General features: G+C 45.6%; 7 protein-coding genes across 7 annotated transcripts; 4 read left to right on the forward strand and 3 right to left on the reverse strand.

Moving 5' to 3' along the window:
• Nucleotides 1-127: 127 nt before the first annotated feature.
• Nucleotides 128-729, reverse strand: EDB93DRAFT_1100789 (uncharacterized protein; the record flags this gene model as incomplete). The annotated part of the gene is made up of 4 exons (XM_041447035.1): nucleotides 128-154; nucleotides 187-310; nucleotides 363-398; nucleotides 566-729. The coding sequence occupies 4 exons, from the start codon at nucleotides 727-729 to the stop codon at nucleotides 128-130; spliced, it is 351 nt and encodes a 116-aa protein (XP_041311725.1).
• A 2,625-nt stretch (nucleotides 730-3,354) lies between these two features.
• On the forward strand, nucleotides 3,355-4,141 carry EDB93DRAFT_1300827 (phosphoribosylglycinamide formyltransferase; the record flags this gene model as incomplete). Its single annotated transcript, XM_041454681.1, has 3 exons — nucleotides 3,355-3,432; nucleotides 3,495-3,881; nucleotides 3,903-4,141. The coding sequence occupies exons 1-3, from the start codon at nucleotides 3,369-3,371 to the stop codon at nucleotides 4,139-4,141; spliced, it is 690 nt and encodes a 229-aa protein (XP_041311726.1). The 5' UTR covers nucleotides 3,355-3,368.
• Nucleotides 4,142-5,173: 1,032 nt separating this feature from the next.
• On the reverse strand, nucleotides 5,174-6,544 carry EDB93DRAFT_1100791 (uncharacterized protein; the record flags this gene model as incomplete). Its single annotated transcript, XM_041447036.1, has 5 exons — nucleotides 5,174-5,428; nucleotides 5,541-5,664; nucleotides 6,070-6,214; nucleotides 6,236-6,371; nucleotides 6,434-6,544. The coding sequence occupies 5 exons, from the start codon at nucleotides 6,542-6,544 to the stop codon at nucleotides 5,174-5,176; spliced, it is 771 nt and encodes a 256-aa protein (XP_041311727.1).
• A 518-nt stretch (nucleotides 6,545-7,062) lies between these two features.
• EDB93DRAFT_1100792 (uncharacterized protein) lies at nucleotides 7,063-7,784 on the forward strand (the record flags this gene model as incomplete). Its single annotated transcript, XM_041447037.1, has 5 exons — nucleotides 7,063-7,144; nucleotides 7,202-7,315; nucleotides 7,364-7,405; nucleotides 7,560-7,567; nucleotides 7,629-7,784. The coding sequence occupies 5 exons, from the start codon at nucleotides 7,063-7,065 to the stop codon at nucleotides 7,782-7,784; spliced, it is 402 nt and encodes a 133-aa protein (XP_041311728.1).
• A 2,292-nt stretch (nucleotides 7,785-10,076) lies between these two features.
• EDB93DRAFT_1100793 (uncharacterized protein) lies at nucleotides 10,077-12,668 on the forward strand (the record flags this gene model as incomplete). Its single annotated transcript, XM_041447038.1, has 8 exons — nucleotides 10,077-10,379; nucleotides 10,429-10,743; nucleotides 10,774-10,827; nucleotides 11,397-11,649; nucleotides 11,708-11,759; nucleotides 11,978-12,060; nucleotides 12,106-12,299; nucleotides 12,363-12,668. 8 exons carry the CDS (start codon nucleotides 10,077-10,079, stop codon nucleotides 12,666-12,668), a joined length of 1,560 nt encoding a protein of 519 aa, XP_041311729.1.
• An 816-nt stretch (nucleotides 12,669-13,484) lies between these two features.
• EDB93DRAFT_1100794 (uncharacterized protein) lies at nucleotides 13,485-14,646 on the reverse strand (the record flags this gene model as incomplete). The annotated part of the gene is made up of 4 exons (XM_041447039.1): nucleotides 13,485-13,814; nucleotides 13,888-13,969; nucleotides 14,216-14,301; nucleotides 14,482-14,646. 4 exons carry the CDS (start codon nucleotides 14,644-14,646, stop codon nucleotides 13,485-13,487), a joined length of 663 nt encoding a protein of 220 aa, XP_041311730.1.
• Nucleotides 14,647-17,040: 2,394 nt separating this feature from the next.
• On the forward strand, nucleotides 17,041-17,631 carry EDB93DRAFT_1077762 (uncharacterized protein; the record flags this gene model as incomplete). The annotated part of the gene is made up of 1 exon (XM_041445335.1): nucleotides 17,041-17,631. A coding segment is annotated over one exon (591 nt), but the record flags the coding sequence as incomplete, so codon positions are not given.
• Nucleotides 17,632-21,897: the final 4,266 nt, after the last annotated feature.

A 21,897-nucleotide genomic window follows, 5' to 3' on the forward strand; every position in this document is an offset into this window, starting at 1 on the left:
GCCTGCCGCACGCATCATTTGTAAATCCACAAGAATGTTTATTGTTGGGGTTGACTGGAATATCCAGCTTAAATTTGCGATTGATCCATTTGGCAACAAGAGCCTTGAGCTTCAAAGTATTGTCACCTCAAGCACTATCAGCACCCTGCCGAAGCTAAAGAAAGGCTCAGCATTACAATTGCTGACATGGGTGAAGCCAACCATTTTCAACATGTGTATGTATTTGTCATACTCCAACTCCAAACCCTTCTTATGAAACCACCACAATGTAGTTGTGAGGGTTATGTACCTGACTTGTAACCGATCTTGACTACATGAACAAATCCATGAGCAGTCCTAACAAACCCAGGGTGAAAACATACTCGACATTATGTTCTGCATCATCATTGATTTTGTATCTGTAGTCGTTTTCAGTGACAAGCTCCTCAATATTATCAAACAGAGAAATGACACGTCTGAGCGCTCATCCTTGAGCCATATAGTAATTGGTTTGCCTGATAGCTATGAGCGAAGCCAAATTCTCATATATGTAACTGTACGATCAAACCTGTCTTTGACTGCACACCCAGCCTCGAGAGACTTGAGCTTCTCTTCTAGTTGTGCAATTCTTCGCTTCTGGTGAGCATGTGTGTCTGCTGCTGTTGCTGTGCTGAGCGAGTTGTCCTGCAAGCCATCAGTGTATGACATGCTGCCTTCAACTTGCTGGTTCTTGATGTGTGGCTTGGACATACTGCCCTGGATGTCCAACATAGACAGGAAGCAATGAGAGAATGGGGTGATCAGAAGTGCACTGCTCAAACATGAAGGGAAGAAGGGACGGCTCTAGACAAGGGATAGTACTAACCAGCTTGCATTTATATATGTTGGGTTGAGATGCGTGATAGCCTTAACAGGCATACACCTATTGGGTAGAACATTACATGAAGTCGCTTAAACAAATGCCCTTTTAGGAAAGAACTCACCTCACCTTAGCATAAAGATATCATAGTCCTGCGGGATTGCATTGGCCATGCGGCGGTGGTCAGTGCAGTTCAGTGACAGTTGTCACTGCGACAAAGTCAAAAGTAGTCATTGCCGGGGACAACTCGAATACAGTCAGCTCCTACTTTATGATCATATGCCACTGATCAGCTGTATCTTGTGGTTGTAAGGCACGCACTGATCAGCAGCTGTTGAGTGAGTAGCTGCAATTGAGATCAGCTAAGTAAGTCAGTGTGGGGCATCCAGAAGATTTCTGAGGAGAGAATGAGCATGGTAAAAAGAGAGATAAGCTTCTTCATTCACATGGATTGGCTTGTGAACAGTGCACCGTGATACTCCTGTGCACACAAAGAACTGACTCGCACTGCCATGAAAAATCGGTATAAACTAAGGAGCGGGACGGGGATGCTCACCTATGCCAAAATATTATTCTTAATGGGATGGTGAAGATCATACTCCTTGCGTAGTAAACATTGGACCCTAGTAGTAAAAGCGGAAGAAATAGAGCATCCGCAATCTTGGCATGCACATGAAGGATTGCCATTGCGTAGCGGTTCGTGTGGTACAGACGTTGGAAGGCTAGTCTGTTTTGCAAGATGTCTCAGTTCAGTCTCTAAATCTGCTCGCTAGAAAGAAACATTAGAGATGAAAGCCGAAATCAAACACTCACTTCAACTATGTCTGGTCAACCACACCGCCAACAATCATAATGTGTCCTTTGCTTCATGATGGAGCCCAGGGATAGGTGTTATTCAAAGCATCATGATAAGAAAAATGTTTGGTACAGACGACGGTCACAAATAAGAACAGATTCCGGACCTGGCAAGATACAATAAGCTTTAAGCAGTTCAAGATCATTTCAAATCTCACCGCAAGTGCTTGATAGATATAAAGACCATCTTCTGTGCTTCACTAAGAAGATGCTGCAGCTGTAGGGAATAATCTCCCAACTTGAACGAGGCCAGATCAAATGACCTACTATGGCATGGGCTTGTCAGCGAGGAGGCAAATAACACCATAGTATAATCAACTGACCAATAGGCGATTATGACTTGAAAAGTCTGCAAACACATGTTGTTGAACAAGAAGGAGCACTGATACTACTACTAGTAGTCACAGTGCTAGTCACAGTAGTATTTGCCAGTGAGATCCAGAGGCAATTGAAGTTTGGGGTCCAAAGTGCAAGTTGCGTCACTGGAGTAGCAGTTTTATACAGTCATGGAAAGAGAAGCAGAAGTGATGCATTGATGGCCTGAGGAATGTAGTCTGGACTCTGGGCGCGGTGTAGAGCCTCATGTCTCCACAGGCACTTCCCTTGAATTCTCACACATTCCCTACACACTCCAGCACTAATCCCAAGGATACGTCTTGCGCAGTAGCGCTTCATATATTTTACTTTGCAGATTCCGTGTGCACCGCACATCTGCATTAGCATTGTCTGCATACCTGTCCATCCCTCCCCATGTCCTTAGATGTCCATTGGTGTGTTTTCTCACTATATTCCCATTTTGACTAATTGTTTCCATCACTAATTCTCGGCCTAGCGCTACACACGCAGCCGAGACCCTATTACCTATCTCGTGTACTATATTTAGCTTACTCGGCTCGCTACATTGGACCTGCGTGCCTAGTGGTGCTTAGCCATCTTTACATATACTATCTCTTCACTCTATTTTCGAGGTTGATTTTCCACCCACTTTCTGTGTGTCTCTAGATACTAAGAATTTTACTCGTTGTTTGCAAGTGACTATCTAAAGTCGCGTGCTTCGGTTCTCGGTCTCCATCTTAGCATCAGCCAACCTTAGTTGGGGTGTTAACACTTGTCTCACCTCGTCTTTCTCTTGCTTCTCTTGCTCACTTGTCTCTCACCTTCGCTCACGTGCGCTACCTTTGCCTTTTTGCACTTGTGCACGTTTGCCTTCCATACATTGCATCATTTCCGCTTCACGCATTACTTAGCCCTAGTACTTCATTAGTTGTTTGGTGTCCCTCTTTTTACAAAGAGAGGTTTCCTTTACTCAGTTAGCTGCCCTTGGGACATTGATTTCACTCGCGCCTGGGTCTATCTGTGTTTGCTTAGCTTAGCACCAACTTTCCCCACAGTTTAGATTCCTCATCTTCAGCGGCTGGTAATGCTTCGATTGCAATTGTATCTGAGATCATTCTACTTATCATTGTTTGACTTCTATTTATACCAAATTTTTTCAGGCGTGCACATAGTATACCACAAGGCGGCTGCAGCAGCATTTATCACTGAGGTATGGTCTCTCCTAGTCCGACCAAGAGAGAAGGAAGACATTGCTTGCAATGTTATGCAAGATCATTCACTTATTATTTGGTTTTGACTTACACCAAATTTCTCCAGACACTTGCATGCTGACAGCGACATGGATGATCCAAGCACTGCAACATTGCCGCCACGACGATTGGCTGTCCTCATCTCTGGAGAGGGTATGTGTTCATCTTGATCTTGCAAATGTACATCCTATTATATCAGATTGCGACTACTACAGGAACCAACCTTCAAGCACTGATCAATGCACAAAATACATTGTCCCTGCCTAATACATGTATCGTCCTTGTTCTCTCCAATCGCAAAAATGCACGTGGCCTGATACACGCTTCCACCACCTTGCCCCTGATTCCTACTGCATACCTCAGCCTTCAGCCATTCCTTAAATCAAACCTTGGAAAGACGCTCGAGGACTACAATGTGGAGGTCGCACACATCGTGCTACACGCCAAGCCAGATGCAGTTGTATGTGCGGGGTTTATGCACATCGTGAGCGAGGGGTTCCTGGATGTGTTTAAGGGGACGCGGATATTAGAGGGCAAGGAGGTGCTTGCAAGGGAGGTACCCATGATTAACATTCATCCAGCATTATTTGGGCAGTTTGATGGTGCGCATGCAGTTGAGTGAGGGTTTGAGGCATTTCAGAAGGGGGAGGTGGATGAGCTGGGCATCATGGTGCATTGTGTGGTAAAAGAAGTTGATCATGGGGAGCCATTGATTCAGAGAAGGGTAAAAGTAGTGAAGGAGGAAGCAATAGAGGCTTATGAGGAGAGACTGCATAAGGTAGAGTGGGAGATCATTGTTGAAGCTACTTGGATAGTGCTAGATGAGGTGCAACTGCCCCTGTCAAGCAACAGTTCAAGTTAATATAGTCAGGCCTGCGCGGTGGAAGCCCAACTTGCACGCTTCATCCAGGAAGTAATGAAGGGGAAATCAAATTAGAGAGATAGGATAAACATTAGAATATAGCAAGAGACATGATGCAAATTAGTCTACAGGCAGACAATAGGGTTGATTAACGCGAGGGTAAGATGACATTTATCTAAATCACAAATGTTGTGCTCAGAACGAGAACCACATGGGACGTGAGTCGTGCTGGTTTGTATAATATGAGGGATAACTATCACTGCAATTACATGATCAACCCTCTCAGACTTCAAGAAGCCAGAACTGAACAACAGACCTAGATAATATGTAGTCCCGATGCACGATGGCATCCAGAGCACATTGGTGATATGGAGGAGGTGACAACACATTCACAATCATTGGTGACAAAAGCTTGCCATTTCCAGATATTTCATCTCAATCATCCTGTTTGAGATCTTCTTTGGGCCAGAACCGATCAATGATTTTTTTCCCGAGTGGAGGCTGAGTCGAACAGTCAGAATCAATCAATCAAATTAAACAGAAACAAACATACAGGGGATGTAAGTGCTGAAGCACAAATTGGGCTCACTGGTGCCACAGTAATATCAAGAACGGTCGATTTGATGCTTGAATCAGAGTACTTGGGTTTCAGACTAGATTCTATATCCCGGGAAGATCAGGAAGATGATGAGGACAAAGAAACCCTTAGAGATGAGATCTTATGAAGGCTAATCTGAAAATGTGGGAAGTGGGCTATAGAAGACACAGTGGTGTCCTGTGTTTGATTTATCGCGGCAAGCTGAGACTGTGACTGCGATGTGCACAAGAAGGAAAGTACACCAGTGGTATCTGCAACAGGTGTTGGAAGCCAGGTTATCACTGTCGTTTGCTCTATTGCATGTATGAGATGATGCTCACAATCGTGGAGCCATGTAAAAGACATACCATTCATCAAAGGCTGGCTTCCCTCAGGCTATGCGCTCTGACCAATGCGCTCCTGATCAAATGTTTCTTCATCACAAATATGATATCCTAGTAAAGCAAGGATATTCGTCTGCTCATGGCTTCAAGTGTTGCAGGAGGATATAGTAGTGCTTTGGAGACCTCTGCTGAAGGAGGCTCGATAGTCTTCAAACGTGTTGCGTGTCCACATAATGGGGTGGTCAGGAGTTCCCAAGCTGGCATCATCTGTGAATGGATCATGTAGTTCTTCTTTTCGAAGTCGTCCGTCCTGGCAATTGAGAATGTGATGGAACACCAAGCAGCATTCAAGTTGCCAAAGTGATACTGTTGTGACAATAGGCTGCTGGTTCAGTGGCCAGAAACTTTATCCAAATGTAGTGTCCAAAGTGCTGGGAGCAATGAGATGTAAGTAGAAATGAAACAGGGTGTCACTGACCGCATTTGGACCATACCGCAAGCTGCAGCACTGTTCTTGTTTCACTTGTTCTCGTTGCTCCTTCTCAATTTGAAATTTTGCAAGCACCCATGGGCAAAGTTGGTGCAGAATTGATAGTATGTAGCTAGTAGTATATGTACATACTAGTAGTAGTAAGTACAACCATTAAACCGGACAAAGGTGAGGCCATGTCACAGTGTTGTTCAACCGTGTGAAATTAGCACGACACCAAGTCAATGTCTTTGGTTATGTAAGGTCAGATCAAAAATTGTTCAGTCAATTGGATCAGTAGTGTAGTCAGCCAATTCACAATCCTTTGTCATTAAGTTATTGATGGGATTCAATGATAACTTTGTGGCTAGTAGTACTGGTTTCCATCAAATTATTCTAGTGACTCGGCGAGTCGGAGGTAGTATGCCACAGTAATGAAGATCCTCTCTCGTGTCAGTGAGCCTATGACCTGACTAGAATAACCAATCTACAAACCCCTGCCTCAATAATTCAATCCACAAGTGTGTGCTGCCATCACCTGGCCCAATCTTCCCAGTTCTTAGCATGCCCTGGCTTTCCAAATTTCTTCAATACTACAACTTCCCTCTTCTTCACCACAGCAGCCAGGCCTTGTTGTTCTTCACCATACTTGACAATGTCAAGGACAGATTGCCAGTCGGTACCTGTTTTCTCCCAGCACATACACTTTACAGCTGGAACAGGATTCGGCAATGGCCGCAACACTAGTACATTCTCCTTGTTTTCATGCTGGTTGTTGACGTCCTCAAGCTTTCTTTTGTGAGTCCTAGTACTAGTAGTTGCACCGGTTTCTGTGGCTTTCTGACATCTATAGCATCAGCACACCAAAATGAATCACTGCAGCAAATAAGCCCATCACATACCTTGAACACACGAGCAATGGCACTATCGGTTTTCTGTGACTGCGGCAGCATCAAAGGGGATGACTCAGACTGACTCGTAGTTGCAGGAGCTGCATGGACACAATGAGACATAGGTGATATCCTGACCCAACTTGAAGCTCTGAACAGGCCGACGTCACTCAAAACTGTTTCTGAATGAGTGAGACAATTTGTAGCGTTAATCAGCCAAGCCCCTTGATAGGCTTGGCCTGGCTCAAGAAGTTGAAACTTCCCTCAAAGGGGAGTAGAGAATTCTTTAAACCTCCGCACATACCCAGAATGGTATTCAGAGTTCAAAAATACTGCACCAAGACACGCAGAGTTTTTTTTCAAAAGGGTCTTGCTCTTCCAGGTACGATTGATGAGAAAAAAGCTCTTCCCCAGCGGTGTTGTTTTCAAGAGAAGTAAATGTGCAAAACAAATGGTTCCATCACGACGTGATCATGAGCCCTGCGGCCCAATCACACAACAGCCAAAATGCGTGAAAGAAAATGGGACATCCGACTTCATCATGAATGAAAGAGAACGGTCATCCAAATGGCAAAGCACACCGCTGTCCACTGGCAGCTCATTTTGGTGTTTTTATTTACTGATTTTGAGATTTTTCCACCATGTCATTCATCCCCGCTGTGACTTCCAGCTTGATACGATCATTAATCTATGACAACATGTCTGATTCTTTCCAAATAACAGGTATGTAGCTTGGCTATTTTGTCTCCATTTCTACTTGATTTATGAATGCATGTCTAGGAGTGATGGGGACCAGTCTGGTAACTGTCCCGCAGGCTTTGTTGCAGACCTGGGAGCGGGCAGTACACAACTTTTATATGCAATCACATCTGAGTCATGGTGGTCTCATCAGAAGTTCATTCATTACCATCACTCAATTTCGACCACTGATTGCTTGTACAGTTAGCAGGCTGAGCCATTATATCATGCTCAGGGATGATGCATGTAAGCACAATATCATAGATGAGTGAGTTTGCAGCCTGACATTTACTCCCTCACCTTTTTTTAGCCTGCACTGGCAGTAGGAGTTCGCATTTACACTTGTGCCATGCTTATGTCCATGTGTCTAATATGCTACTTTAACTTTTCTCGCCCAAAGACACTGATGTAAGTATCTGACCTCATCCTATCATGCTCGATGTTCATACTAACTATAACTATTCAACAGATCGCCTGTGAGCATGGCACATTCCATTTTAATCCTGCCATGGGGTTTGACACTGCTACCATCTCCAGCAATGACAACACTTTCAACCTTGGACACTGGAGGAAGAATTTCAAGGACAGATGCACCAATTTGTCGAAGAAGATGCATTTCATGTGAAAGGATATACTTACACATTACTTCCATCTTCAGATGTAGGATAGCATAGCAGTTTGTGTTTGAACTTGACTCGTTTCTTGGTGTTCTCTCATGCTCTGCCACGCAAATATTATCTCCAGTTCCCTGTTCTTTGTCAGCTTAGAATGGCAACTCCATAGACATTTGTAGCAGCAGATGGTAGGCTCGAAGACTGGTTACAAAAGCTGCATGATAACTAAGGTACTATGTAGTGAGTGCTTCAGTCAGAGCCTCCGCATCTCCAATTTTCTCGGTTGTTTGGATCGAAGGCTTTTGCCAAACAAACAGCCTGCTCAAGACAGACCCTCTTCTTTGATTGAGCTCTTAATCTGGCAATCTTTTGCCAATTTGCAGCCTCTCCGGTTCTCGTAGTCTTCAATAGGTTTCTCTCCATGAGACATGTAGCACTGGCAATGGCACTATTGGTTTTCTGTGACTATGGCAGCATCAAAAAGTATTCTGACCCAAGCTCTGAAGTTTGAACAGGCTGACTCAGACTCATCACTGTTTTACTACAACTGTACTACACTCAAAACTGCTTAACTTCCCTCAAAGGGGAGTAGAGAATTCTTTAAACCTCCACACATACCCAGAATGGTATTCAGACACATTAAAATACCGCACCAAGACACACAGAGTTTTTTTCAAAAGGGTCTTGCCCTTCTAGGTATAATTGACAAGAAAAAAGCTCTTTCTTAGAAGTCTCATCCATCGTACATATGTAATAGTGAGTGATATTTAAAACTGGGAGGCCTAAACAGTGTTTCAGATGAAGCTGACACATACAATGAATCTAGCACCAGTAGTACTAGTACTACTACTACAGACACGTCAAGCCTATCACTCTAAACTTGAATGTAGCCACTGACTGCAAATAAAATATCTGCAGGCTACCATGGCCTTGAACCGGTTGATCGAAGCAGCCAAACCTAGCCTCATATGAAGTCGAAATTTTGTTAGCAATGTGGCCTATTGGCTGCAACCACCATAGACAATAACTGTGAATTACTCTGCTTAGCAGTGGCAAGCATGCTAGTGTCACTGCTGGGATCTGCGGCTTCTTGAAATTCAACAGGAAGGGACGGAGTCTGCTACTAGTAAGTGTCCGACTTTGTTGGGCTTGTCCGAGTGATGGTCAAACTTTGATCGCAGAGGCCAACTTGATCATATTAACCTAAAGATCTCAATTTGGGGGAATTACTTCAAGTCGAGGTGGGCCCATTCTGATCGTCCGAGGCGATGTGTTGTAGTAAGAGATCTTTTTCCCCCTCCATGATACCCTCAGCTGGCCTGAACGAGGCTGTTGCTCTGATGTATATTTCAGCCAGTCAACTTCTGCTGTGGGAAGTTGAACATCCCAAGGGCGACAGTGTCACCATTGCTCAGTGGCAATGCCATCAAGCCATCACTGATTGGTCAATGCCACATGCACCACTGACAAAGCCAAGCCCTGGCCCGAGTAACAGTCACACAATCAACAATTATTCTCCGTGGATAATTTTATTCATGCAGTTGAGTCGACTCACCGTGACTCAGAACCCAGTGGCAAAGACGGTCCAAGTTGACACCACAGGCTGCCTTATGGATAATTCAGGCTAACCCGGACTTGATGTGTTATTCAATATCATCCTAATCACACAAGGCCCCCAAAGGTAGTGTGCCAACAGCTATACCACTGGAGGTGACCTGGCCCATGATCCAATGAGCTCAAGCCTAGTAGCTGCTACTAGTAGGTATCCGAGTCAGACTTGGACTCTTCAGTCAGACCGTGACTCTGAACTGTTCGCATTCAGAGCACCACATCTGAGTCAGTGTCCTTGCACCACTGTACTTCAAGATTGTGATTATGATTATGAATCACATTCGTTTTGAAGATATGGAACTAACACCTAGTTTCCAAACTTGCTTAATCTTGGGGTTCGTCGAGTCATCATGATCAAAACTAAACTATTAGGTAAGAGCTTTTTAAAACTCCGACTGTCCTTTTTACTAATTGCTTACACAAAGTCCACCTCTCAAGTTCATTTGAAGGAAGACCCACCTTATTGAAAATGAACTCAGGTGACATCAAGATAGCCGCTACCTCATACAATGTTGAAGCTCAATATCCAGCTTCCTCTCCATGTACATCCCCTCCATGCACTTGACCTTATAATATTTCAAACTGTGTGCCCAGTTGCCATTCACTAAGCTTGAGTCCTCCTTCAAGTCCCCTGGCCTCATTATCAGGTATTTACATTTCACGGTATGTTGTGGATAGACTGAAATATAACAATGACAGTGGACAGTATGGACTCAGATGTAGATGACTATATATTTCCTGTAACACCTAATTCCAAGCATTCTCACCATCTCACATCTGCGGGGGTTGGATCACCGACTCCATCTCATAGTACTTTGGATGAGAATTATACCAATGAACTTGAAATTCATCACAGGCCACCCTCAGTTGACGAAGATCATGGTGGTAATAGATCGTTAGGTGGCCCTGTCCAAGTCAATGATGACGGACTTGTCGACCACGACAGACCCATTAATGACCACAAAAGTCAACCTAACATCATTGAGAGTCAAAAGGTGGGCTCTGTTTTAAGATTAATGCAACCTTTTATCTTAGTTCTACTAGGACAAGACTGCATTGTTAAAACATATGGAAGCACTTAGCCCCAAGGCTAAGTGTATCGTTGTCAGCTACAAGGAGGCAGTTCATGAATGCAAACACATACACTTCTTCTCCACACTCTGGAAGCATGAAGAAATCAAGAGGTTGGATAACCTATATAACACCATATGTGAGGATTTGGAGTGCGATCTCGCTGTGGCGGAAGAAGAATGTTGGTTTTTGTTCAATATACTTCCTGACCACCCAAATGTACAACACCTCAATGTGCTCTGTGAAGACAAAAAGAAATCCCTTACACAAGCTGATGCGGAACTCAAGGTGTTAAGGAAAACTGTTATGGACAAGTAGCTGTGGTCCAATGTTGTAACAGATTTGATACCAGTGGAGTGGTATGATATTTCAGTAAGTGCTTCTATTAGTTCTGTTTATCTCCCAATCAATGACGACCCCAAACAGACATTCATCATGTCACGAAGCTCATACACTCATTGAATAGCACCTGTACCTTATTGCGCTGTCTTGTTTCAGATTATTTTGCCTCCCTGTAACAATACAGATCTGCCTATCAAGGATATTTGAAGTTGTTGAATGTTTGAGTCTGAGTCAGATAAAGTCAATCCTACTGATTCCTTCTGCTGATCCTTGCCACTGATCACTCTCTGACTATGCTGCCTGCTGGCAAACAGCCGCCTGTTGTCGATCATGAGTGGTTTGAGGGCTTGAGCGACTCTGATTTCGAGTTTGCCTTTGATCCTCATATGCCAGGGTCTGTGCCACTGTTGCACACCCAGTATACCATGGCACGGAACGAGCATCTACCTGGCCCTAGCTAGCATCTGCCCATTCCTTACCATCTGAACCAGCCACACCATCTCCCCCAACTGGATCAGCAACATCATCTCCCTCAGCCAAGCCAGCCTCACCATCTCCCCCATCAATATAATTCAATCTATAATCCCATCCTGCCACAGTGGCCGCTGCACTATGGTTCGGATTTCCCTGACATCGGCCAAGTAACAAATCACCCTGCTGCCACTGCACGGCCACAACACTATTTTCCCGATCTCAATCAATTTCTACAAAATGACCCTCAACCGATTCTGTCTATGGACGGAGTTTTGATACTTCCACCAGGTGTTGAAGAGGATGACATACTGCCACTAGGAGTAGCACCATTACCTCCCCTTCAGGATACTCTGAAGGATAGTAGTACTGGTACTCAAGGTATGGATCCTGGCCTGGGTGGGAGTCAATCCATCAAGAAACATCTTGCTGATGACAGATGGTGGCCTTACGATGCCAAGCAGCTGCAAGTTGGAAGGGGCGCCCATTGAGTAAGTCACCTTCATTCAATGGTATTTGCATTGACGTGATTGCAGAATCCACGCACTGTAATTTCGTCCGCACTGCCATCTACAGTCTCACAACCCGTCACTCTCGTAGATGTGCAGTCTATGCCCACACCAGTACCACTTATGTATGATGGGAAAAATTGAACACACAAAAAAATCTTCAAAACCACAGAGAAATCCATCTTCACTCAGTCGATCAGTGTCTGTTCCTTCGTAGACCCTGACACAAGAAAAATGATGGTTACAAATGCATTAGTTGCCACTGTATTGCAGTATTGTCGAGGTAAGTTACATTATACCTTGTTTAAAACGACTTTGACCGACCCAGGTGTGTCGACAGCTAGTAATGATGCCTTCGCAAGACAGTGGGCCAGTGAGAATGAATCAGATCTATACAAGGACTTAGTAGAGCGGTCCAACAGTATAATGCCCACTTGTAAATGGATTGCACGCACCAAAGTACAACAGGGATACAAACTGCGACCTTCAGTATGGTCAAATCTCTCTGAACCCGATCATCAGGTGAGCACGGTACGGAACCTCATTTACAATAATGAGTTCCCCCTAAAGTATATCTTTGGGAAGGATGAGAATGAAGATGAGAATGAGAATGAGGGGATTCACCTGTATGCCTTTGAACACGAGGTAATATGGGACATGGTTCTGGACACCATTTCGGAACTTCAGTGCCAAGAGTACCTCACTGCAGCAATGTTAGACAACATCTTCTGTTCTGCTGCAGCCACTACTTATTGTGCATTGAAGGAGCGAGCCAGGAATGGAGAACCGTCATCTATTGATTTCATGGTCACTGATTTCCAAGCTACTTACAATTCATTGAAGGCTCAAATCACAGACTACATCTCCGCTGACACAGTGTTGCTCATTTGATGGAATGATTACAAGCACTTTGTTAGTTGTGTGGTGACTTCACACTAGATAGGTCGAAGACTTCTAAGACTTCGAAGACTTGAAGGACACTTCAAGGACATTACTATATTAGTAGATAACTTCGAGGACTTCAAGGACTTCGAGGACACTTTGAGGACAGACCTCTAAGACACTTCGAGGACACATACCATACTAGGAATTGTTTATATTTGTTTACATAGACTCGCCCATAGTGCAGAGTTCACAAGTCTTACATGCTTCGTGCATTGACTTTGAACTCTCAGGTATAGTACTTTACTTATTTACACAATAATATCAAGTGCATTGACTTTGAACTCTCAGTTCTTCTAACACACTTGACCTTGGCTAGGTTGCAGGAGATATGATCATCTTTCGTAGTTTCTTTATATCTGTTTGCTTTTTGGTTACTTGTCTGTAACAACCCACACGCCATCCCTCGATCACGTGCTTGTAAATTAGGACTATCAAACATATTCGCCCTCCTTCACTGCAAAAATGAACTCGTTAACTCTCCACCACTCAAGTATTTCCATTTCTCATCATAAACTCTGTAATGGCACACTTTTTGTAGGTATACTCATCCTCTCCGAGTTTAGTATGATATTTTTCTCCCTTTAAGGCTAGGGCAGACAGGTTGCTGAGTAAGGATTGTACATGTGACAATGCGGCACTTGCGGCCACTGTTTCTCATTCTGCTACAGGTATGATACTGTCTGAGTGCTAGCTTTGATATCGCCCTATTTCCTGGTCTGATATCATTCTCATTGTCAACAGGTTTATTTTCTGTATTAACCCTTAAACTAAGGTAGCAAAAATATTAGGAGAGGTCGCTAATTTGCATTTCTCATCTTTTTTGACAGGATTGGTGCACAGCTGCCCCGGGCCTTGCCAACCCCATTTTGAGTCACATCCAGCATTTGTCATGGTCCTGCCATCAATCATATGGTCACAAGACAGTCTTGGCACATATACTGCCAGCATGCATGCTGTATGCATGGCTCGATGATACCACATATAGGCATTTTCATCTCTTTTCATATTCATCAAAACCCAGCCTGCTGCAATCTTATTTCTCTGACTGAAGTTCTGCAGGAAGCAGTTTTGCATCATGATCAGCTGCCAGTACTGCGCCCACACACCAGTTGGAATCATTCATCTGTGACCTTCACTTGGTTCTTGAAGGCCGACCAAGACAAACATAGTTTGGGGATACCTCTTTCCCCTCTTGGCTTGTCCTGAACCTCCAAGTCAACATTTCACACCCGCTTCTTTGTTTTCCCCTGCATGGACCCCAGTCAAACTATGTGACACCAGGCAAGCTGAAAAATCTGCTTGCATAATTTGAGCAGCACCAGTCTGCCCCGCCGAGTATCTGCTATTGGCGGTGGACCAGGGGTCCCAAGACAATGGTCCAGAGACCTAGGTGTTCAGAGATCTCCATAGCTTACACGTAGGTTCTCATCCCTTCGCAGTAATGGTCTCTCATCTCATTTTTGGCACTAGCTCAGCGGAACAAAGAAACTCACCTGGAGCGAACACCCACATCAAGCGAAGAAGCAAGCAGAAGAAGAAGAGCAACAAAGTAAGCAGGCTTTTTGGCAGAGCCTCGTGTCTAACATTTTCACGCAGCAGTTCAACACAAGAGGATATTTGTCGCCAGAGTTGCTTCTGGCACTGCAGGTGGTGCAGTCATGTTGCAGCTGGGGCTGCATTAGCAAGTCCTACAGAGCCTGAACTTCAGGCAGAATCTGTGGTTCCTGTGAGACTTGTTGATATTGGCAAGAACACTCACCTTTAACCTTTTGCAACAGCAGCAGTCCCCACTGGCTTTCCCTGCTTCAACAAGTCCATGATTTGTGCCGCCTCCGCCTCCCAAGCCAGAACCAGAACCAGAACTAGAAGAGGAGGAGACTACGCTGTCACCACCGCCATCACCACCATTTGTGCCCATGCCCATTGAACTGGAAGAAGAGGAAGCAGGAGTTCGTATAAAATGGTGTGTGATTTAGTGCATGTCTAAGTATGCTTCGAGCAATTACTTGACTGACAACATCAATGGATACGCATATTTGGACATCCAAATACTAGGATCACTGCTGAACTCATTGCAAGCTTTCTGAATCTGAGGTTCTGCTCTATCAAGGCTGGTTTTTATAATCGCAACCATTGACTGTAGCACATCTGAATCTGATGTTTAGCACACAACAGTTTATCAGAGAAAGGTCTAGCTCTAGCCCAGCTTATTTTACCACAGGACATGCCACGATATCTTGCTCCAGCAGATAAGTTCTTCCTCATCTTGTTGCAATGTTCACTTTTTTATCTCGAATATTACCTAGCACTCGGCAAGCTGTTCAATATGCCAAGGGACGACTTGTGGTCTCCTCAACATTATCCGTGTCCGTCATATTGATCTCCCACAAGTCAATTCCTGAATACGCCATGCTATCCTCCAAGGCTTATCAGATTTGAATTGAAAAATTTGGTCTTTACGGTATGTGTGAGTCCCAACCCAACTTCAGCGCATTGGCACACTTAGATTACAAATTTTATGTGAAGGCTTATACAATGTTATACATCAGGAACTGCATTTGGACAGATGAATACCCTGAACTATAACCGCCTTGATTTCTTCAAGTTCTTCTGACATTGTGCATTGTGCGATGCAGGTATTTACTGAATCGGATCTCACTGAAGTTGCAATTTTACCTGTATTGTGACAGCTTCTTATCATCTTGCTTACTATCGGTGCAGTCCAGCTTTTGTTTTGAGGTTTAATTTGTGACTCAAACTCCGATGATAGCAACATACACATCTGGCTCGTGCACAAACCATGACTGTTTTTCATCAATGTGCGACGGCACTCTACACAGTCGAAGATAAACATCCTGAAATACTAGTGAAGGAAGTTACTGCAACTATCCTGCCAGTTTGGTTGGAGGCATTCAAAGTGCTCTCACTTAGAACTCTGAGTCACGGTTAGTGTTGATGCTGCCTGCAAGCTTGAGGGGAGTGACTTGCCACCGACAATACTATCAATCAACACTAGGAGGAAGTCTAGTTCTCACTGGATTTCCTTTTAGATTTGCCAGTGCCATGATGTCATCTACTGCCTCACTACCGGGACTTCAATGTTCAACCTTTTTTTCTTTCCTATTCATTTGAATGTACTGTACTCTACACTCACAATTATGTCAATTCACTTCATGTTACTGGCTCTGCTTGGACCAAAATGGACTGCATTGTTGAAACGTTGAAGCCTGCCAACTCGGAGGTGCACTGTCCGCATGGTTGATGTTGTACATTGAGTTTGAAATGGTCAATGCATAATGGTTGTTCAATTGTCACAGCAGTTTGCTTCAATAACTTCATGTCAACGGTTGTAGTAGGGGCATACACTCAGTGCTAGTCAATAGCAAACGGTCATTTGAAATTGCAATGCCCTTTTCCAAAACACTTTGGATCAGCTTTTTCTTGTTTCTCCTAATGGTCATGGTGTCCTGCAATGCTCTGGGATGCTCTTGGCAAAGAACGACAGACAATTGAGCACTTAATAGGCATCGTGCGAATTGTCACTTCTGCAGAAGAGTTAGCACTCTTGCAAGCCAGAAAAGACAACATCACGCAAAAGATGCAGCTCTTTCGAATCTAGTTGCAAGCAGCTCTGTCACAGTGAGTGAGTTTCTAATTTGTAGAATATTCAATTATCATTATTGTCAACCTCAGAGACTCACAGCCGTACAACATGTGAGGGACCACCTGAGCCTGAAACCAATTGCTCCTTGTAGCCTTGCTAAGCCAGTGTCAATGGCTGTTGGGTTGTGCAGTGCTTCTGGGCCTGGTCTCATAGACTCGCAGCACCCCATTGACTCAGAGAACTGGCAAACCAGTGAAACTAATTTTGAGATGGGGTGCATGGGGAGCGATTCTGGAAACATGTGGGACTATCATTTAGGTGCATGTTTCTTTGCTCGGTGTAGTAACTATCTTCTAATGTATTTGTCAATCGCTCAAATCATTCAGAGAGAACTGCACTCCCAATGGGATGAATTCCGAGACCTCTCAATGATCTCCACCCTCCATCAGATGACCTTAATCATTCCAACAACACTGGCATCAGATCAACCCAAATAGCTTCACTACACGCCCAGTCCAGAATACACCGTGTTCTCTTAATGCTAAGAGACATGCTTCAGACGACCTTCAATTCATTTGGACTTTGTCGCCTGTACCCTTGCCGGCCTTCCTTTGAGCCAGATTGATTCATTCCCTCTTCGTTACTTGCAGAACGTCTCCCACAGTGGCTACTCAAGGAGCTGATTGTCCACTGAAGGTTTTTGCGCCGCCTCACCCTTTTTCTAACATGATGATCTATTGGCTGATGTCCTGGATGCATACCAGTAGTAATATGGTATCTGAAACCAAAGTCTCGCACCTCGTCAGAGATATAATGATGGCATATGATTTTAACCCCAAGGACCTTGAGGACTTTTTGATAAGGCAAAGCTTGCGGGAGTTGGATACGGACAACAAGGGGAGAAGAGTTACTTTTCTGGATGACTGGATCGAGACCAGCATCACTATTAGCATTCCAACAAAGTCAAAGGAGGAAGACCCTCAGCCATATACTACTCCCAGATTCCACTATTGCCCTCTGCTCGAGGTCATACGTGCGGCATTTGCAGATGTCCAAGCCAGGGCATTTCATCTGTCACCTTTCCAATGGTTGTGGAAAGACCCTCTGGATGGCCACAAAGAGTGGATTTTTGATGAGCTTTACACTTCTGATGCCTGGCTGGAGGCTCAAGACCACCTGCAGAAGTTGCCAAAGGAGCCTGGGTGTTCATTGGAATGCGTCATCGCAGGTTTGATGTTAATTTCCGACACAACCCATTTGGCAAACTTTTTAGAAGAACTGAGAGTTCAAAGTCAATGCACTTAATATTATTGTGTAAATAAGTAAAGTACTATACCTGAGAGTTCAAAGTCAATGCACAAAGCATGTAAGACTTGTGAACTCTGCACTATGGGCGAGTCTATGTAAACAAATATAAACAATTCCTAGTATGGTATGTGTCCTCAAAGTGTCCTCAAAGTGTTTTCGAAGTCCTCGAAGTTATCTACTAATATAGTAATGTCCTTGAAGTGTCCTTCAAGTCTTCGAAGTCTTAGAAGTCTTCGACCTATCTAGTGTGAAGTCACCACACAACTAACACTCCCCCCTGACTGAACACATCTCTAATCTCTAACAACTCCCCCCTCATCTGTGTAGTCCCATCATCCTGCAAAATAGTTCCACCTTGGGTCGACTCAAAGACTTTGTCAAGATGTCGGCTGGCTGATCAGCTGTGGGCACAAAGATAGGCGCAATTATCTCTTTGTGAACAACGTCTCTGAGCCAATACCAACTAAGATCCAGTTGCTTCATCCTCCCGTGGTGTTCTGGGTGTTTGGCAACAGATATGGTGCTCTGGTTGTCTATTCTAAGTATGGATGGTGCAGTGGTGGAGAATCCCATCTCCTGCAGCAAGTTTCGCATCCATCGGATCTCCTTGCCTGCTGAGACTGCAGAGATGTACTCTGCTTCAGGTAGTAGATAGCGCAACAATGCTTTGTAGCTTAGAAGACCACGAGACGACTCCAGAGCCAATCTTCACCAAGTATCCACCAGTGGAGCGCCCTGTGTCCTTGCATCCACCATGATCAGCATCGGAATAGGTTGAGAACAGTTCGGTGCTTGATGGATCAGGCGCATAAGTGATCTTGTAGTCGGCAGTACCTCTGAGATAGCGAAGCAGGTGCTTGACAGCTTGCCAGTGAGCTAATCCTGGATTTGAGTTGAATCTGGCAAGATAACCAACAGCGTGGGCAATGTCTGGTCGAGTTGTTGTTGCCAGGTACATCAGGGCGCCTACTGCAGCCAGGTATGGGACGGTCTTCATGAGCTGGACCTCTTCAGGCGTCTGGGGGCTCTGGGAGCGACTGAGTCGAAGGTTGGGCTGCATGGGAGTGGATATGGGCTTGCAATCAGCCATGCCAAAACGCTCGAGGATGTCTAGACAGTACTGCTGTTGAGATATGGTGATGGAGTGTTTAGACCAGTCTCTGTCTATCTTGATGCCCAGAAGCTGAGTGGTGGGACCGAGATCGCGAAGCTTGAAGTGCTGGGAGAGCTCCTTGATGGTGCGGTCGATGGCAGCAGCAGATTTCGAAGCAAAGGTCATGTCATCTACGAAGACTGGCAGAATGATCCTTACATTGTCCTTTAGATAGATGTAGATGGACGCGTCTGAGTAGGACTGAGTGTAGCCCAAAGACTCGAGCACAGAGCGCATTTTCTGGTTCCATCTGTTGCCTCCTTGCTTGGTGCCATATATGCTCTTCTTCAACAAGCAAACCATCTCTTTGGCATCTCCTTCAACAAATCCCTCAGGCTGCTCCATGTAGACGTCGCAGTCCATCTCCCCATTGAGGTAGGCATGAGATATGTCTATAGAGCGCAGGTGGAGGTCGTGAATGGCGGCCATGGCTAGGACGACTCTTATGCTGGACATTCTGACTGTGGGCGCAAATATTTCGAGGTAGTCGAAGCCAGGTCTTTGATTGTAGCCTTTTGCCACCAATCTGCCTTTGTAGCGCTCCACAGATCCGTCTGCATTGCGTTTCACCTTGAACACCCACTTGCAGCCTATGACCTTCTTTCCAGCAGGTCTGGGGACGAGCTGCCAAGTGCCATTGATGCTGTGGGCGTTCAGCTCCTCCATGGCAGCTTGTTTCCACTGCTCCGCATCAGGGCGCTTCAGAGCTTCGGAGTAGGACAGGGGTTCAGCTGGTGAAGCTGCAGAGAGAACAATCTCATGGCCAAGATCCGCGTCCTCAATGTCATCATCCACATCAGAGTGTAGTTGGGCTGGAGATAGCTTCCACCACTCTCTAGGCTTGGTTCTATTGCGCCTGGGCAGTCTGGCTCCAATGCCAATGGGCGAGGGCGGTCTAGGAGGTGGAGATGGTGGTGGGGATGGAGTTGGAGACGAGGCTCGGACTTGAGGAGGATCTGGATCAATATTAGGCACTACAGGGGCAGCAGGAGGCGCATCTGGAGGACCATTGCTCCCCCCATGATCCTGATACTCATCAGAGCTGGATTCATCATCAGCATCTGAATCGTCAGGTATTGGGAATGTCCTTCGTGTCTGTGGAATAGGTGGGACAGTAGGGCGAGTTGGTGCAAGTGTAGGTGCAGTAGGGACTGGTATGGAAGGCTCAGTAGGGTCGCTTCGAGAGGGGGAAATATCTTTCATCGAAATCAGCTCGTTCTGATATTACTGTCTTCTTAGTGGTGGGATTATAGAACTTCCAGCCCTTGTAGCCCTGAGGATACCCAATGAACACGCATTTCTCCATGTGAGATCCAAGTCCTTCTCTCTTGTCCTTCTGCACGTGCACATAGGCAGTGCAACCCCAGACTCGAAGATGGGAGACATCTGGCTTCCTTCCATGCCACAGTTCGTAGGGAGTGGCGCTTTTCACTGCGCTTGTGGGGCATCTGTTCCACACGTGCACTAGGGCACCTAGAGCCTCGCCCCAGAATGCTTTAGGTAGGCCAGTTTCATCCAGCATGGTGGTGATGCGCTCAGAGAGCAGCCTGTTAGCTCGCTCTGCAACACCATTCTGCTGAGGACGTGCTCGGACTGTGTGCTGGCGCTCTATGCCGCAGGAGTTGGTGAACTGCAAGAAAGCATTGCTCATGTACTCCCCTCCCTTGTCGTCCCTCAGGATCTTGATTTTTCGCTCTGACTGGTTCTCAGCATAAGCCTTGAATGTCTTGAAGGCCTCAAAGACATCAGACTTTGCTTTTATGGGCAAGACGAATCTGAATCTGGAGTAGTCGTCTATGAAGGACACCCAATAGCGAAATCCTGAGAAGCTGGGGTGAGGGACTTGGTGCACGTCGGTGTGGACGAGCTCGAGAGGCCTGGAAGCGCGCCATTCAGAAGGAGGGAAGGGGTTTGCGTGCATCTTGCCAGCTAGGCATGGTTCGCAGATAGGATCTGGTGCAGATTTCGACTCTATGGTCATCCCAGTGACGAGCTTCTCCCTTATAAGCGTCTTAATACCTTCTAGGTGATGGTGAGCGAGCCTCCTGTGCCATAGGTCGAAGTCTAGGGGCAGAGTCGCAGCTGCAGACTGCATATTCAGTTATTGCAACAGTAGAACCATCCAGGAATGCAGCATTCGAGTTGCTGATGCTGGCTACAAACAGTGGGGTACCAGTGGGGCGTTCGAAGGACATCTTAGATGCATTAATGAGCACAGTGAACCCCATGTTGCGAGTTAGATATAGGACAGATAGTAGATTATTTCGCAAATCTGGTACATGAAGGACTCTAGTGAATTCTACAGCTTCGACACACCTCCCATTAATGACTGGACTGAATACCACTGTGCCCTCGCCAGCTGAATAGACTATGTTGTTGTCTGCGAGCTTGATAGGGACGCGTTTGGGCGCATAATTGCGCAGCCAGTGACGATGGGGGGTCATGTGAGAGGTAGCACCTGTGTCTGCATTCCAGTCAGCATGTGCATCGAGTTGCAAGGGGCAAAGTGGATGAGATGGGTCAAAAGTGCGAAGACTTGCATTACCAGCAAATTCCGTGACCTGTTGGGCGCTCTGGGAGGTGTTCTGGGCAGTGGTCGAGTTGGAGGCAGGTGCAGCGGTGTTGGGAGAGGGTGTAGATGCTGCAGACGATGATTGGGATGCCTCAGAAGCCTTGTTAGCGCTCCTTCCACCTTTTCGACCATTGTTTTTGGTCTTGCGACGATCCTTATCACCTTTAAGACTCCTGCACTTGTGGGTGCAGTGACCAGGCTTCTCGCAGTACCAGCAGGTGACAGAGGTGCCGCATCTACAGTCTCCAGATGCAGTAAACAGCGCTGCATCGGTCCCAGAACCTTCAGGACGTCTCCTCCTTTGGGTTTCCTCAGCCAGGAATGCTGCCTTCAGTTCCTCCTTGTCCAAGGACTTGAGTAGCATCAAAGACGACGCAAAATGGGAGTACTCCTCGCCCAGGGAACGAACCATGGTCATGCAGACCAGCTCTTGATCGAGTTCCTTGATGGTGTAAGGCTTGGATGGGTCTGAGGGTCGAAGCTCCTGGACTTTGGACATGCCATCTTCGATCCTGGCAATGAGGGTGCTCAAGGACTC

This window comes from Suillus bovinus (genome assembly GCF_016758785.1).
Source record: "Suillus bovinus strain UH-Sbo-P2 chromosome Unknown EDB93scaffold_6, whole genome shotgun sequence".
NCBI lineage: Eukaryota > Fungi > Basidiomycota > Agaricomycetes > Boletales > Suillaceae > Suillus > Suillus bovinus.